The sequence below is a fragment of the Neomonachus schauinslandi genome, chromosome X (assembly GCF_002201575.2).
Source record: "Neomonachus schauinslandi chromosome X, ASM220157v2, whole genome shotgun sequence".
Lineage (NCBI taxonomy): Eukaryota > Metazoa > Chordata > Mammalia > Carnivora > Phocidae > Neomonachus > Neomonachus schauinslandi.
Genome location: NC_058419.1, coordinates 91,858,696 through 91,874,912, shown reverse-complemented (window position 1 = coordinate 91,874,912; position 16,217 = coordinate 91,858,696). Strand labels below are relative to the sequence as shown.

At 56.5% G+C, this 16,217-nt stretch overlaps 1 protein-coding gene across 3 annotated transcripts in view; it reads right to left on the bottom strand.

The window, feature by feature from the left end:
- BCOR (BCL6 corepressor) overlaps positions 1 to 16,217 on the bottom strand; it is a 43,129-nt gene that overhangs the window by 8,415 nt on the left and 18,497 nt on the right. Inside the window, exons 3-10 of one of the 3 annotated variants that reach the window (XM_044911746.1) lie at positions 14,901 to 14,979; positions 11,102 to 13,942; positions 10,355 to 10,408; positions 9,689 to 9,875; positions 3,252 to 3,512; positions 2,531 to 2,875; positions 1,563 to 1,888; positions 951 to 1,205 (exon numbers count right to left, since the gene is read on the bottom strand). In XM_044911746.1, the coding sequence (XP_044767681.1) occupies positions 951 to 1,205; positions 1,563 to 1,888; positions 2,531 to 2,875; positions 3,252 to 3,512; positions 9,689 to 9,875; positions 10,355 to 10,408; positions 11,102 to 13,942; positions 14,901 to 14,979 (4,348 nt within the window). The remainder of the gene's footprint in view (positions 1 to 950; positions 1,206 to 1,562; positions 1,889 to 2,530; positions 2,876 to 3,251; positions 3,513 to 9,688; positions 9,876 to 10,354; positions 10,409 to 11,101; positions 13,943 to 14,900; positions 14,980 to 16,217) is intronic. The other 2 variants (XM_044911747.1, XM_044911748.1) reach the window with 2 other exon arrangements.

Sequence of the window (16,217 nt, the reverse complement as noted above, 5' to 3'; positions counted from 1 at the left end):
GGTGGTGCGGCACCTGGGGGTCAAGGCGGTCACACCAGGAAGGGCTCCCCGACACAGCTGGCCAGGGTGTGGGGGCCAGGACTCTGGGCCAATCCTGCGAGCCCTCAGGCCAGCACAGGCCCTGCCCCAGCAGCCCTCGTGCACACCTCCACACTCAGCCTGCTGAGCCCCCTTTCATTTCCACCATTCAACTCCCAGAGGGCTGATGCCAGCATAAAAAATGCCTTTGCCCTGTGGGCTATTACCTCACAATTTCATCTGACAAGTGTGGTGGGGGAGCGGCGCAGGGCAGAGGGGGTAATCTATCTCTCAGAGGGCAACTCCAGCGAGAGCTGGTCTGGGAGAGGAGCATGGTGGGGGAGGGGGCGGTGACTCTTAGGCACAGCCGGAGGCCCTCCTCCCCTCTCCTCCGCAGCCCTCAGGCTCCCCCCCTCCATGGCCCAGCCCTCTCAGAAAAAAAGACTCTTCGGGTCTGCCCCCTAAGCCCAACCCCTACCCAGACATCTCCCGCCCGCTCCCAACAGGGGCACCGCTTTGCCCGAGAAACAGCACAAGCAACCCAAAATAGAGCTAATAACTTCTCTCCCCCTTGCTAATCAGAATCCAAAAGGGCTCATTAAAATTCCCCCAGTCGCCAAGCCCTGGGTTATGTCAGATTTTATATCAGAGATAAGTGAGCGAGACTGGAGGATGCCGAAGCAGCCTACCTGCCTGAACACGAAGTGAACATCAGAGAGGCCTTTCTTTTCACATGGCGACTGAACAAGCCAGCCAAGAGCCGGAAGCGGGGAGCGCGAGAGGGGCGAACACAAACATCCTGCTGGAACACCCAGCCCAGCCCCGGATAAGGAGGGGGGCTGCGCTCTGAGTCCCTGCCCGGACCCCCGCCGGATGGGGCGCCTCCACCCCCCCCCAGCCCCGAGGAGCCAGGCCCCTGCAAAGCCCCTCACCTCATAGCCGAGCCTGGCGGCCCGCTGCAGAAGGGTCTCGCCTGCGTTCTTATTGACGATGAGTCTCCGGGCTTCTGGAGGCATCGGGCGCGACTGGGTGGTCTCTGGAGGGGAGCTTGAGCGTGGCAGCTGTGAGGACTGGGAAGCCGGCAGCAATTGTTGCAAACGGTCGAAGGGCTTCTGGTCCTGCTTGGCTGGTGACAGATCGTAGTCGGAGCTGGGCTCGGGCCGCTTCCGGAACCTCCGGACGGTCACCTATCACAAAACCGGGCGGCGTGCACGGTTAAGCCCAGCTTCCCACACCGGCTTCTCTGGCCCTCCTCCCCGAGTGACAGCCCTGAGCGGAGGAAGGAACTTTTCCCTTTGCTTTCGTTTTGGGGGAGAAGAGGGGGTGGTGCGGAGGGGCCCTGGGCGAGGGGGGAAAGGGATTTCATTCTTACTAGTTTGAAACTTCATCGCCACCCTGGGGATTGCGGGGGGGGGGGGCCGAGAGTGACATCTGGGGGAGGAACGTGGGTAAAGGGAAGCTCTGTCCCCAGAAGCGAAGAGGCTGCAGGCAGACGGGGTGTGCTGTCCCACAGGCCCAGCGGGGAGCAGGGGGGCAAAAGGTACCTTGCCGTCCGTGTTCTCCACATAGTAGTCTCCCGGCAGCGACAAGCCCTGCCTGGGCTCCTGAGGGATCAGATGCTTGGTTTTGCACAGTCTCTTCCCGGATGGTTTCTCGCTGCTGTCGGTGTATTTCTGCAGCAGGGAGGCCGCCTGGCAATCCTCTTCTTCGTCTGTGCACAGCACATCTGTCTTCTGGCTTTCTTTAATTTTCTGCTGTTTGGCAGGCGGCCTCGAGGCTGGCGTGCAGCTTGGCTGAGTCTGCTTTTTGCCGCTTGCATTGGTGGATGAAAGGCTCTTCATGGGCGGAGAGCCGGAGAACACAGGCAAGCCTAAATCCGGAGGGGGTGGCGGGCGGGAAGGAGGGAGGGCGAGAAGAAGCGGGCGTTACACAGTTGTAGCCGGTGCGGAAAGAAAAGCCCATTGTTAGCACTGATCACTGGAGCGGCTTCAGTTTTTAAAGATATACCAATTATGTTTCCAAAGCATTAATATTTTAATTATCCCACATTCAAACCGGCAAATAGGTTAACCCACAAAACGCCAAACGGCCCCAAGTTTCCTCAAAGGACCGGGACAGGAGGGCAGGAGTCAGCCCTTCCACATCTCCCACCCCCATCCACGGGGTGGGTGGGTGGGTGGGGGTGGGGAGTGGGTGCTCAGGACCCGAGGGAGCGGACACAGGCTCAGGCTGGACCAGGGCGCTGGCCAGCCCCGCGGGGTCGCCCAGACATCCCCTTCATGCCCAGCCCCGGGCCCCAGGGTGAGCCGGAGCCAGGAAGACAAGCTCCCTGCTGAGCCCCTCACTGTACATTCCCCAGGGAAGGGCAGAGGCTGGAAGGACCTCAAAGGAAAGCACCCCCTGCCTGCCACATCCTGGTCCGTCCATTTCTCTGGCGCTCGGCTCCTCCCGGGGCCCTTCCCCACGGAAGGTGGGTGACCCGCCCTCCAGGAGTGGGGTGGCCTCTGCATACCTTGTTCATTGTCATTGGATTTGAGGGACTCCTCCGACCAGCTTCGGTTGCCTTTGGCCTCAGCCCTTTTTCTGCCAGGTTTCTCTTCGGGGCTGTTAGTGCCCTGGGCGGTGACCTCAGGCTGAACTGCCTGGGTCACTTCCTTCCTGCCCTGGCGGCCAGCTTTGCTCTCTGCGGCCGACACCTGCTGTTCCCAGCGTTCTCTAAGATGCAGCAAGTGCCGTTGCTTTTTAGGATGGAGCCCTGTTAATTCAATGCACACCTTCAGGTTGGTCAGCTCACTATAATGTGGGTCTTCTAAGTGGTTAGAGGAACTGTTTGTCATTTCCCTCTCAGGCCAGTCATCTAATGGAGAAATAACTACAAATTAATCAAAAAGCCCCCTGGGGGGGGAGAACAAATTGTCTTACGCATCGCTAATAGGGGTGGGGGAGGGGAGGGGGAGTGAGTGGTCCCTGCCTCTGCTTGAGCCGGTTACCAAGTCTCTCGGGAGGGGACTTATTCATCTTTGGCCATCTTTGGGCTCGAGCTCCTGCATCTGGCTTTGGGGACAGGGGAGGCGTGAGCGGCTTCCCCGGGGCTCCAGGGCAGGAACGGGGGACCTCCCCTGCTCCGCACGAGGGACTCCCCCTGGGCGTCCCCGCGGCTAGGGTGGGCAGCACAGCTCGGGTCTGGCCACCTCCGGCCGCATGCGCTGGCCACCGAAGCCGACCGAGCTCACCTTTGGAGACCCGTCTCCGCTTGGCCTTCAGGAGAGGGTCCTCCGGCAGCTCTTCCACAGTGGTCTCAGTGTGGTTGCTGTCACCTGAGACTTTGCGCTTTCTGTCCAGCCGGAGCGGGGAGCTGTGTGGCATGTCCACGGCCGCCTGGTCAGCGGGTGGCTCGCTCATGGGCTGCCTGTCCATGAAGTATTTCTCCACAGGAAGATCTTTGTCCTCTGGAGCCTCAAAAGGGTCGTGTTTGTTGCCAGCACTGTATTCGCCTGGGGGGCGGGCGGGAGGGGGGGGGAGACAGTAGTACAAGGAATGAAGGCCCAAAGGTCACTGTGAGAAGGCAGGACCTCTGTGCCCACGGTAATCTGCCACCAACAGACCCTTCTCTGGAAGACCGGGGGCCTCACACGTTGGAAGCACAAGGCCCGCCGAGACAGAAGGTCCCAGAGGAAGGGCAGCTGAAGAACATCAGCAAGTAAAGCAGAAAGCGGAGACGTCTACGAAGCTCAACTTTCTCCTTCTACCTTTTTGTAGTTGGGGCACGAGGAGAAATCGGAACATGAGGCATCGCCACCACTTCGATGACGCTTAGGTCCCTTCCAGGGCCCTTTCCCACAGGGGGCAGGTGACCCTGCGGCAAGAGCCAACCAAGCCAGGGCTGACCAAGAAATCGCTCGGGAAACATTTGCTGAGGGCGTTATTTTGAAATAAAAGGAAAGCCATGTAATAAAGAGAACAAATAGCTCCTACATGTCATCTGCGGAAGGGACCGCATCCATGTCCCCTTGGGTCAACCGGGAGATAGTGAAGAAAGAGGGCTGGGGCGGGGTGTGTTGGCAGGCGGAGAAGCTGGGGGACCAAGGGCGACGGGAGGAGCCCAGAAAAGCCAAAGGAGAGGCTTCCTGGCGTGCACACAAGGGTCAAGGGCAATTTCGAACTCAACCTGATTACCACGCATCCCCCTGTGTCTCACATCCGGGGAGGGGGAAAAAAGCACACGTTAGCCCCCCAACACCTCGGTGACACCGTGCACACGCATGGGGACGCCAGTTACCCCACCTGGCACTCCTTTCATGCCTTCCTTCATGCACAAGCATCCGAGGACATTCCACAACACCAGGCTCCGCCCCCTACGGTGTCAGGTGTGTCTTGTTGTGCTAGGTGAGCCCTTGCAGAGCTGCCCGCTCCAGGGCTCCCTAAGCCACGTGGGCTCCTCCCGCTCTATCTAGCATCGATTCGGGACCTTTCCTTAATCGCCTCAGCTCGACATCACGCGCTGCTGTTGTTCTAGCCCAAGAAATGGCCCATCGCTGGTTCGGGTCACCTTCCTTCTAATACACAAGTTAACCCCACAGACATCCCTGTGACGGTAAGGAGCGGGAGCCGGGTATCTGGGTAACTCTGAGCAGAGCTGTGCGAGTCCATCTCTAGACGGAGTCAGAAACACATTCTTCATATGCCGACCCTATTCCTCCTCCGTTTCCCTACCACCACCACCACCCTCCTGGCCAGTTCAAATATCACTCCCGCTCCTGACCGGCATAGCTGGTTCCCTGACCGGCTTTTTCTTGGCGGGGGGGGCATCACCCCCCTTTAGTGGTGGTCAGTTGGGTGTGTGTCTGGGGGCGGGGGTGGGATTTCTCCCTGGCCTTGGCTAGCCCGTGCTCTCAAGGGTGGAAGGACCCAACCATGTGGGTCTTCTGTCACGGCTGCGTCCCGACACAAAGCTCAGGGGCAGCCAGGATGCCCGCCGGCCCGCGGTGGGCCAGGGCAGGCACAGGGGGCAAGCCGTGACTGCTCTGTGACCCTCTTAACTGCGCTGGCAGTAAGAGCGCTCCTTTACAGCTCGGCCCCCTTCAGCTGTAAAGCGGGACGATTACTTCAAGCTGCCTCCCGGGGGTGGGCTTCGTAAACACAAGCCGATCCCAGCGAAGGGAAAGGCTGGGGAAATCACTTCAACGGACAGACGGACGCCAAGGCTGTCAGACTAGCTTGAATGTTAGCCCCACTGCATGCAATTTTAAGATGTGAGCCCTCCTAGTTAACACCATTTGGCGTCTCTGGTCGGCCTTCCCAGAAACCCCCGTGGGAGGCACTGGGGATCCGTGTACAAATATTAAGAACCACCGTGTGCAATTTTAAAGTTAGTGCAGTGTACGCGTCGTCCCCTCCCCCTCAGGTAGGAAAGAGGATCCAAAGCAGGTGATTTGAAAGCAGGGGTAACCGGGAGGTGATGGATGCCTTCTAGGGTCACAATCAGGCAGCAGCTTAGCTGGCGTGGGGCTCTGGCCATCTCTGCCCACACCTGAGATGCACCCTGATCCATTTACGCCTTTCTCCACCCCGATATTCCACTTCCACATTTTACACTTTAACTGCGCCTGGGTGGCTCAGTTGTTAAGCGTCTGCCATCGGCTCAGGTCATGATCCCAGGGTCCTGGGATCGAGCCCCGCATCGGGCTCCCTGCTCCGCTGGAAGCCTGCTTCTCCCTCTCCCCCTCCCCCTGCTTGTGTTCCCTCTCTCGCTGTGTCTCTCTCTGTCAAATAAATAAATAAAATCTTAAAAAATAAAAAAATTAAAAATTAAATTAAGAGGCACGTCTTGCTCCGGGAGAAGGCTTTCCGTGCGTCTTCACCCTGGCTGCAAACTTCAGACCGTGCGGCTCATTTCGAGCCCGCCTGCCTGGCCTTTCGCTGCGTCCCCTCGCTGCACCACAGCACCCCAACAGAAAGACAAGAGCCCTTCCCTTCGGTCTCCTCATCCAGTAAAAGCTGCCCGAGGGCAGAGGGTACCCCCTCCTCACCCACCAAGATAGGGAGCAGAGAGCCACACAGGTGCCCGCCGGTCCCGCTCAGCAGGGGAGGGCGCTCCTGTGCCTGACCTTCCAGACGGTCCCCTCCTGCCACCTGCCGCGTCCCCAGGGACCCCACGATGTGATGTCTGTGGCTCAGTACCAGGAACCCTTCCGCCGCTAAAGTCACGGGTCAGTGAAATCACCTGCCCACACAACGTAGTTGAGCTGCTTTCTTCCCTGTTTTGCAAGAGGATCTTTCCCCACGCTAGGTGCCTCCCCATCCTTTCCACAACTCCCGAGCGTCTCAGGGCAAAGATCCCAATTTGACTCAGTGAAGGCCCGCCCCAGTCAGAATCCTGAAGAGCACCCACCGTGACTGCCTAAGAGATACATGGCCACCGGCTAAGCGGGGAGAGACTCCGTTGTCACACACCTGATCCAGAGCTCAGCGATGAAGCTGTTCTAGCCACAGCTCCCGGGGTTACCCTTAAAAGCAGAGGAGGCAGAGAGCTAGACACACAAGGGTCCTAACCACCAGGTCTACCATGGCTGCTACTTTCAGCCCTTCTACGAAGTGGGAAGGCATGTGCTCTCGGTCACTTGATGTAAGCAGATGTGAATGCGCCTGTGTTGTTCGGGGCTTAACACTTGCTCCCTGCAGCGTGGTCCCATGACTCACAATGCCTCCGTCCCACAGTCATGGTCATGCCATAGTGCCACCTCACAGAAACATCACCACAGCAATGTTTATGCCTCAGCAGGGCAGCAAAGCACCCTCCCCGCTGCACGGGGCCAGCCCCCCTCCTGCCCCCCCCCCCCGTGAGCCCTAAACAAGGCGGGAGGGTTCCCCATGATGGAAATTCCCTCCTCTGCACGTAACTATAGCGCCTTTAGCAAAGGCTAACCTTGTGGAAACTCATGCCCTCTACAAAAGGGGCACAGGAGAACCTCTGGTTCCAAACCCAACGTAGTTTACAAACATGCAGCTGCTTGGCCAGAGAGAAGTTTCCTGAAGTCCTTTGACTGAGGCTTCTTCCAGGTCCCGCCCAGGCACTGCCACGGAGTAGGTCCTGGGTCTGCCCCAGCCAAGTGGCTGCCAAGGGAGACCATCACTCCCGGTTCACGGGGGAAGGGACCGATGTCTCCTTGTCCCTCCCCACCTTCGAAATGCCATTGATGGTTCCTCTTTGGATAAACTTCCAAGTCCAAGAAGCCTCCTAAGGCATTCGTTGGACTTCTAAAATAAAAACTGAATCCGGCCACCCCGACTACCATAAAGAGCAGATGAAAACCCTGACTATTGTGCTTTCGACTTCATTCGCTCTTCTCAGGCCAGCCCCTCCCAACAAGGAGCACCCATGTCTGGGCAGCCCGAGGCCATGCAGGAAGCACCCGCCATCTTAGGAAGCTCCTGGAGTCTGCGGGAGGGGAGGGCTGCCCTGGAAGAGGGAAGGCATCTGGAAGGCATCCTGTATCCTCTTCACAGCCCCTGCCTACCCCCACCCCCACCCCAGCTCCCATGTGCTCACAGCTTGGCCCTCGGCCACATGGACCCCTGTGAGGAGAGAACCAACGTGGAGCAGGGCCCGAGCCCACGTGGGTTCAAGACTCCACGAGGGCCAAAAGGACAAGAAGACCCATTAATTTGCAGCCGAATGGATCCAGCACCTGCTGTCCCCTAGATGAGGAGGTGACAGCAAGGACAACTGTTCCTCTAGGTTACCCCTCTTGACCAACCACAAACCACAAGCCCCCAGAAGACTGCGGATGGTGACCCACCTCCTTCATTGCCCCCATCTTCAAAAGTGAGCCCCCACCCCCACTTTCCCCAATCCTTCTCCTGCCCTTGGTGATGACCTATGCCTTGCTGGGCCGTGTCCTGGGTCCTCCAGGAAAAGAGCCCATTGGTCTGAGCCTGAAGGGACTCAGGGGAGGGGAGAAAGGAGGCCTTTCTGAGTCATCTGGGCTCTGCTCTCCATTGACCAGACTGAGTACTCGTCTCTAGGTTCAGCAGGAAAGATGGGGAGGACGCAAACTTCCCTGGGAAGAAGGCCAGGCTGAGTGAGATGGACGAAGAGCAGCTACCTTGGGTCTGGCCATGTTACTGGAAACCCAAAGGGCAAGAAGACTCAAGGCTGGCTAACTTCATGCTCCCTTCCCTCCAGCCTACCTTACCCATTCCCTCTCCTCAGAGAGGCACCTACCCGTTAACTTGGCTTTGCCCACGTCTACCAGGTCTCCCTCAGAGGCTTCCCCAAGAGCTGGCACTATGGGCAAGTCAGAAAAAAGGGGCTGCCCACAGCGAGCATGAGCAAGGAAGAAGGCGTTCGTTGCTGCTTTACGCAAGAGCGGCTTGGACCCTCCATGTCCCCTTATCAATCCCCCTGAGGTGGAAGACAGGAAATCTTTACTCTAGGTACATCAGAGTCCCCTCCACTGACTAGCAACAAAAACTCCCTTCTTTCAAGACTAAAGTAAAACAAACTGGTCCTGGCGTGGCTTACCCAGAAACCTGGCCACAGGCCCTTGTCTGACCCCAAGGCTGACGGCGGGCGGGGGGTGGGGGGACACACACGGAAGGAGGAGGGGTCTGTGCCCTAGGCAGCGAGAAGCCAGGACCACAGATTCTCCCAAACTCCATCAGGCGCCAATGAACACCAAACCCATGACGTCCAATAGCACAGAGCTCACAAATGCACCTCCCATCCCTGACTGTCCTGTGTCAGGAGGATTCCTCACCCACTGTCTCCTTGACATCCAGCCAGACGCCCAAATTCACCATCACCAGTGAGGTTTCCAAGGTCTAGAGCGGCTTCGGGTCCCCGAGCGTGCACATTTAAGAAACGCAGAAAAAGACCTTCTCTGCTTGCTACCCACACACCTTTATCGACCAGGATGTCTCGCGAGCAAATCCCACAGTCCACACCACAGTGGGGGACCAGGTGCTGGGCCCGAAGAGTGACTTGAGAAAAGCACTAGCTTTCTCTCCATTTTGCCTCCCCAACAGAATACAAACCCCCATCTGGTGCGAAAAACCCCCTCTCGTTTATACCACGCCCCTGGATGGTGCTGTCAACATCTAACCACGACCAACAAACCCGCCACCGAAAATAATGATCTCATCTCTAGGGTGCCCTCATCAGCCTCCGTGCCATTTTAACAACACCTCTGCCTTTGGAGGGAGAATACGAGTACTCTCCGTTCCACGGGAGACTGTCACTGTGGTGGGTGGGCAGGTGCCTCTGGCTGGAAGTATCATTCCACTGGCACCAAAAAAGAAGGGCAGGGCAGGGCACCCTATCTGTACCCGCTACAAAACAGAACGCAGTGCACATGGCCACATTTCTGTCTCCTGCTGCCATTCTCCCGCTTAAATCGTATCAGACCGTTACTGACGACAGGACCGGTGTTTCTCTGGAGAAGGAGCGGTATCCCAGGAAATCATCTTTCACGGCTGCCTCATCCCGGGATGCCACCACGTTCGAACGGACGCTCGGCCCTTCCCCACTCGGCCGGCGAGAGCGGCCTGGTTCTCTGGGCAGCCCACGGGCCCTAGGGCCACAGCAGTGAACCGCTTGCCACCCCCTCCCCGAGCTCTGGGACCGGCGGCCCCCCTGCTCACCACACATGAGCTGCCTGGGTTTACTTACATCTCTCATTGTCATTCTGGTCGGCAATGGCCTCTTCCAGGGCGACCGACTTTGGCTTTTTGTCCTGATTTCCTTTCAACCTGTCCCAGTCGGCGGGGCTGAATTTGCACACCTCGGAGTCTTTGGCTGTTGGGTGGCCACCTTCTCGCTCTTTCATCTCCAGCTCTGAGAAGCGCATCATTGCACGCTAGAAAGAGAATGGAGACGGGAAAAAAAAAAAAACACAACACCTTACCATAAAAGCTATTTCATTTGCCTTACCTTAAAGGAAAGTAGTTTCAAAGAAAAGTTTGCCCAAAACCAACCACAATTTATGATACAACTGAGATATTTTAAAACGTAATAGATAAAAACGTAAGAGTAGCTAAACGTAAGTAATCACACAGTCTTTACTCGTGAAGCCATACGTATATAGATATATATGCGCTGTGTATGCAAAGCCATGCATACACCATGGCACAGAGACAGTCTCTTTGGAAGGTAAGTAAAAACAAAACAAAAACACAACGCAAAGAAAACAAAACAAAAACACAACAGAAAAGAAAACAAAATGCACAATGAATAAAGACGACCATGGCCCACAAACTTCCCTTCGTATATTTGGAAATGAAATTTAACTCAAAAGGTTTATGTAAGATTCTAGTAATAAAAATTTGAAGAACTGACCTCACAGTAAGCAGCGGGTAGACATAAAATACTGTCCTCTTGTAATCCTTCCATCTATGTAATTAAAATGGGCACTCAATGGATCATTTAGATAACTTCATCCATTTTTATAAGCATAAACCAATTTTTTTCTTAACATTGCAACACAATTTGGCTTTATTTATCTTTTAATTAAAAGTAAAATATCTTAAGGAAATTCCTATACAACATCTATCATTCACTAGCAAGTTAAATACATAACTCTATCCCTTTAAGCGAGCTCTCTCTCTCTCTTTTTTTTTTGGTGGAAAAAAAAAAATTGCACGAATCCCACAGACATGCGGCTTCTACACACCTCCACCAAGTATCACATAAGGCATTCTAAGCGGCACTGCTAGGCATTATTCATTAACGTACAGTAATGGCAGAGAAATCAAAAGCAACTGATAGGTAAACGTCATGCAGTCTTTAGCTATCCTTCGCCATCATTAATAGTTCTTTTAGCAGCATCTGCGTGGAGTTCTCTTAGTATCTACAGAATAGCGACAAGTATCCAGACACATGAATCTCCTAGGTGCTACCACTCACGTCCCCTTACTGGACACACGTCAATATATTTACGTGACCATAAGCTTCATTAACCAAATCTGCCCGGTGCCCTGCCCTACCATACTCCCCCAATCCTCTTTCCACATTAACAAAACAGAACTGACAACTGGTAAAGTCACTGAAACTCGGGGGGGCGGGGGGGGCGGGGGGGCGGCTCACCTGCAAGGCGCGCTGCTCCCGGCTGAGCTGGCTGGAATCTGCGTACAGTTCGGTAGTGACACATTTGAATCGGTCACCCACGTAACCAGCGGAATTCGCGATTCTCTTGGCCAGCTTCGATGGCTTCGGTTTGAGAACTTTGCCATCAGTGGATTCCGCCTCATCGGCTCCATCTTTGGTATAGGTGGGGGTGACATCCACACTCGGTGGGGCACTGCCCACACAAAACGGTTTGGGATCCTCTTGGGTTTTACCAAAAGTTACAGCCGGGCCATCGCTCCCCAGAGTTGGTTCCAGGAAGGGAGTCGAGACTGGCAGCCCCAGGTTCTCCTTGTTGGTTCCGGCCGGAACGTTCTCCTTGCTTAAGCTGAAGACTGACTGGCCCGGGGCCTGTTTGAAAGCATAAGCTTCGTGGAAATCACTGATGCGCCCCAACTCCTCTCTCAGGGCGACGAAATCGCGGTGCGGCTGCAGGGCCGGGTCAGCCGGGGGCTTGGTGGGCTCGGCGCTCGGGCCCACGCTCTCGGCCGCGAAGCCCGGCTTGGCCGCGTTCGCGTCCGCTTTAGCATCTGGCTCCTCCCGGAGCAGGTCGACATAGACAAGCTTGTCGCTCTTGACAACAGTTTTCCCTTGATTCCAGCTGGGGCTGGGCTTTAGGTTCTTGTCGGAGGGGACTTCTGGGTGCAGCTTGGTGCTGCTGGCCTCCAGCATCTCGGAAAACCGGTTCCGGAGGGTTGGGTCCTCGTAGCGTCTCTCGTGGGAGCGGGACCTCCTCTCGGGTTTCTCCTCCTTAGTGATCTCTATGGGCGTGTGAGGTATCAACATGGGATGCACCATGCCCAACCCCAGCGCGTCTTGGTAGGTCACAAACTCCGGCCGGCCCGTGGGCAGCCCGTAGGGCAGTCCGGGCTTTGGGGCAAGGTGCCCAGGGAAGAGACTGCCGTTGGGCAGCAACACGGGGTGAGGGTAGACAGGTCCCTTGCCATGTAAGGAGAGGGGACTTATAGCGATGCCCTCGGGTGCCGGGTAAGGGAGGTAACTCCTGGGGTAGGGGATTGGTGGGGACCTAAACGCCTCGTTTGGAGACAGAAAGATGGAGCTAGGCGGGAGGCCGTTCTCGTTTGCTTTGAAGCTCGGCTCCGGGTTGCTGGCTTTGGCGCCCTTGCTGCTGGTGCTGCCGCCGTGCTTGGCAGGCGTGGCTGGAGGCTGGCCCACGTGCTGAATGACGGATGGCGTGGTGTCCATGGAGCTCCTGCTGGTCTTGCAGCCATCCGCATTGGCATTGGGGGCCGGCGACGCGGAGGCCGGGCGGCCCGCGCTCGAGCCCGAGCCCGAGACGTTCGTGACCACGGCGTCCGTGCCGCCCATGCGGGGACACGATGAACTCCTCGGCTGCGGGATCGCCCAGTCCAAGGCCTTGTTTTTCAGCGGCAGGCTTTTGCCATTGTTCTCTTCGTTGGGGCTCGGCCCGGGCACCACCCAGGATGAGGGAGCCGTGCTAATGATTTCAGATCTATAGATAGCACAGCCGTTTCCGGGAGGAGACAGTGTTTCTTTCGGAATCTCACTTCCGGAGAGCACTAGGCCGCTGCCGGCCCGGCTGTGAACCAGGACCGTGGGAGCCATCTTTTTCATGTGGTCGGCTTTGGCCGCATCCACGTCCACCACTTTCGCAGACAAGTCCAGCGGCTTATCGGTGACGTCTTTGGTGACCGTCTGCTTCTCCAACAGAGGAGGGGAGCCCCCGTCTTTTCTGTCTTGGCCCGCCGCTTTCCGGGCGTGCCCGGGAACCGGCGGGGCGCTCTCGGCCCCTTCCGGGCCCTTAGGGTACTTGCCGTTGGAGAGCCTGGCTGAGGGGAACTCACTGCTGACCGTCAGGTATGGCTTCGACAGGGTGACGGAGGGCGAGGTGGAGATCCTGGCGTAGTGCTTGTGAAATTCGGAGTAGGTGTCCGCGGCGGGCTGGGAGGGAAGGTGGACCCGGGGCGAAGGCCGAGGCGAAGGGGGCAGCAGGAGAGCCGTGTCGCCGGGCAGGCCACTGGTGACCGCCTTGGCAGAGGGCACCCTCGGCTGTTTACTGTTCTGGATGTGGGGATAGGCATGGGAGTCGACGGGGTTCCCGGGACTGACGCCCATCTTCCAGGGCAGGCTTTTGTCGGCGCAGTGGACCAGAGGTGGGATGGCCGGGGAGGCCGAAGGGGTCGAGAGCCTCATGGGCGAAGCCAGGGACGACGGGATGTGGGGACTGACGTAGTGAGGCGGCGGCAGGTAGAGAAAGCGCTCCCCGTTGGTGCACACTGGCGAATACAGCGGCTGGGCCAAGCTGTAGGACTGCTGAGGTAGCAAGGCCTTGTACATGTTCAGTGAATACTTATTTGGCGAGTCGAGGAAAGGGTAGATGGCTGGCGTGGCGCCCTCCATGTAAGGATTGACCCAGGGCAGCCGCAGATAACTAGCACCATTGATGTTGAGAGGGCTCTGTTTGTCGCTGGCAGGCCTGTCCAAGCCCAGTGTTTCTGCTGTGGGTACAGCACTTTTTTGTATTCCGGGTGGTGTTTTGTAGATAGCACTGAAGCCATTTGGGGCTTTTCCGGAGACAGCGGAAGCCTCCACCGTCTCGGGGGTGTTCGGTTTAAACTGCATTTCTGGATTTCTCTCGGACGAGAACCCAAGACCACCTAGGGTGCTCGTGGCAGCCTCCCGACCTTTCTCCGAGCCCAGTCCACACAAGCTAGAATAGACGATGTTGCCGGGGACGCGCAGCCCTTCCCGGATCAGGCCAGTGCGGTCCATGCTCAGCGCAGCCAGGCCATCGATCCGATGGGCCGTAGTGGCATCCACCTTCGCAGAAGAAGAACATGGGTGTTACTTGCGGCGCTCCCTCAAAGTGGCAGGGCCCGTCCCGAGGAGAAACCGCCAACTAGTTCAATGTGATGTCAGCCTCAACATGTGAGCAGAAACGGTTAAAAAGAGAGGCTCCACAGGGTCCCTGGTCCCCTGCCCACTTATCCAAAAGCCTTTGCTGCCTGCCTTCTCACCTCGGTTCAACTAGTATCCTGAAAGCCTGTAAAAGGTTGATCCCTTTAGACTTGGGGCCCATACATTAAATTCAGCCATCTATTAACTCTGGAAAATTCACCTTCTCAGCAAAAATTCTCTGCCGCAACAGAAAGGACACCAGCTCTGCTACTCTCAGCACCACTCTCATGGGGTACCGACCTGAACGACCTGGACCTGAACCTCCCAGGCCCTTTAGGTTGGGGGGCGGGGTGGTGCTCACTGGGTTGGTTGGTTGGTTGGTTTTTCCTAGAGGTAGGGGAGCATGCTTATTTAACACAACAAGAAACAATCTTTGGTGGGATGGCAGGGAAGGAGGACTTTAGCGGTCTCATTTCTAAATCAATAAAGAAGGCCATGGGTCAAACTGTGGCTGTGTCTTTTGACTTCCTCTCCCTGCTGTCTGTGTTTCATATTTTACTGAAAAAGGAAACCCTAAAGGTCTACTTGGAGGCTGGAAATTTATCCAGCTCCAGGGAGCATGGAGGTGGCGCGGTGCTTATCAAAGAAAAGGAGGCACCAGTCGCTACGGGACTCGGACATAAATGGCCAATGTGTCAAAAGGAGCGCGGGGGCCAAGGAAAGCTCGGGTGAGGGCCAGGTCCTGCAGAAGAAGCATCCCACTCAGCCCCACCCCGCCACACCCCTGCCCCAGCCCCAAAAAGCCCTTTGGTGGCATGCAAATTAATGCACGATGGATTACAGACCATTGATGTTCAGACAGAAGTCATGAGTCTCTTACCACGTTGTGGTTCAAGGGATTTTCTTCCCTCAGTTCCAGTCTGGCCTTTGAAGCGTCACCATCATTTACAGGAATTTTCCTATTTAAAAAGGACACACCAAACTTCGTGAAAGCATTCCCCACTTAATCCATCTTTCACAGATCGCCCCAGAACAAACCAGTTTCTAATAACTCCCATTTCTCAAACCGCCCTCACCAAACCGTTCCTCCCCAATGGCCCCGAGTGAAAGCTGTCCCCAAGCGGTGCTTCAGCTGGGCTGGGAGAAAACAGAGGAAAGGCAGGGCGCCACGGGGACGGGAAATCCCAGATAGGGCCCCAAGCTGGCCGATGCAGGAACGAAGATCCTGCGCCGTTGTTTTCTCTAGAGAGGCCAATCTGAGCTCTGCCGTCCTAGCAGGCCCTCCGAAAGCTCTATGTGAGGACAGACATCAGGGAGGACGGTGGCCAAAGGCCGAAGTGGAGACACAAGGCTGGCGTCTCGGCGCCGGCTGCACCAGTCACTTTCGTGCTCCTCACGAGGGCAGGCTTTCAAAACTTTTCCCCAAACAAAGTTAGGTCCCGTGTTCTACAAAACTGGTTTCCATGGTGATGATGAAGCCATATTTGAGTGCCTTTATCAGAATGACGGGGGACACACACGCACACGATACAAAGGTCAGCTGCTCCAGGCTGCAGAGCAAGCCGCACATCTGTGCTGGGCTGCTGCGGCCGCCCTGGGACTCGTTATCAGACAGCACCATAGAGAAAGCGCTCGGTGCCAACTTCCAAATCCCCAGGATCAGGTCGCTGACAAGCGGCGGCGGATACCCCGAAGAGCCGCTTCCATCATCTACTGCTCAGCTGCCGCTACCCAACACTCCAAAATTACTGATTAGGGGGCCCGGCGGGGCTGTCGGGCGACTGAAACCGGGAGCCGATGGCCTCGCCGAAGAGGCCGCAGAGGACAGCGAGAAACCCGGGGCTTAAATGAAGTAAGGGGTGGCCGTCTCCCCATTTATTACTGAGCAAACTATTTGTTTTAAAAGCACATCGAATGCCGATCCACCTGGGCCCACACTCCTGACATTTAGAGTTAAAGCAGCATATAGCCTGGGATTAATTCTCCTTCATAAATATGAAATAATAAATTAAGGACGAAAGTGCACCGAAAGGCCGCTTTAGGGGCTAATCTTTTAAAGGGCGGCAATGCTTCGCTGAGCCGGGTTGCCTGTTAAAACTGTAAATCAAGGGCCGCCAGCTAGGCGGGAGATCGTTCTCCCCCACCCCTTTTGGGCCCACTGTGGCGGTGAGAAGATGAGGGGGGCTTCAGCACAGGC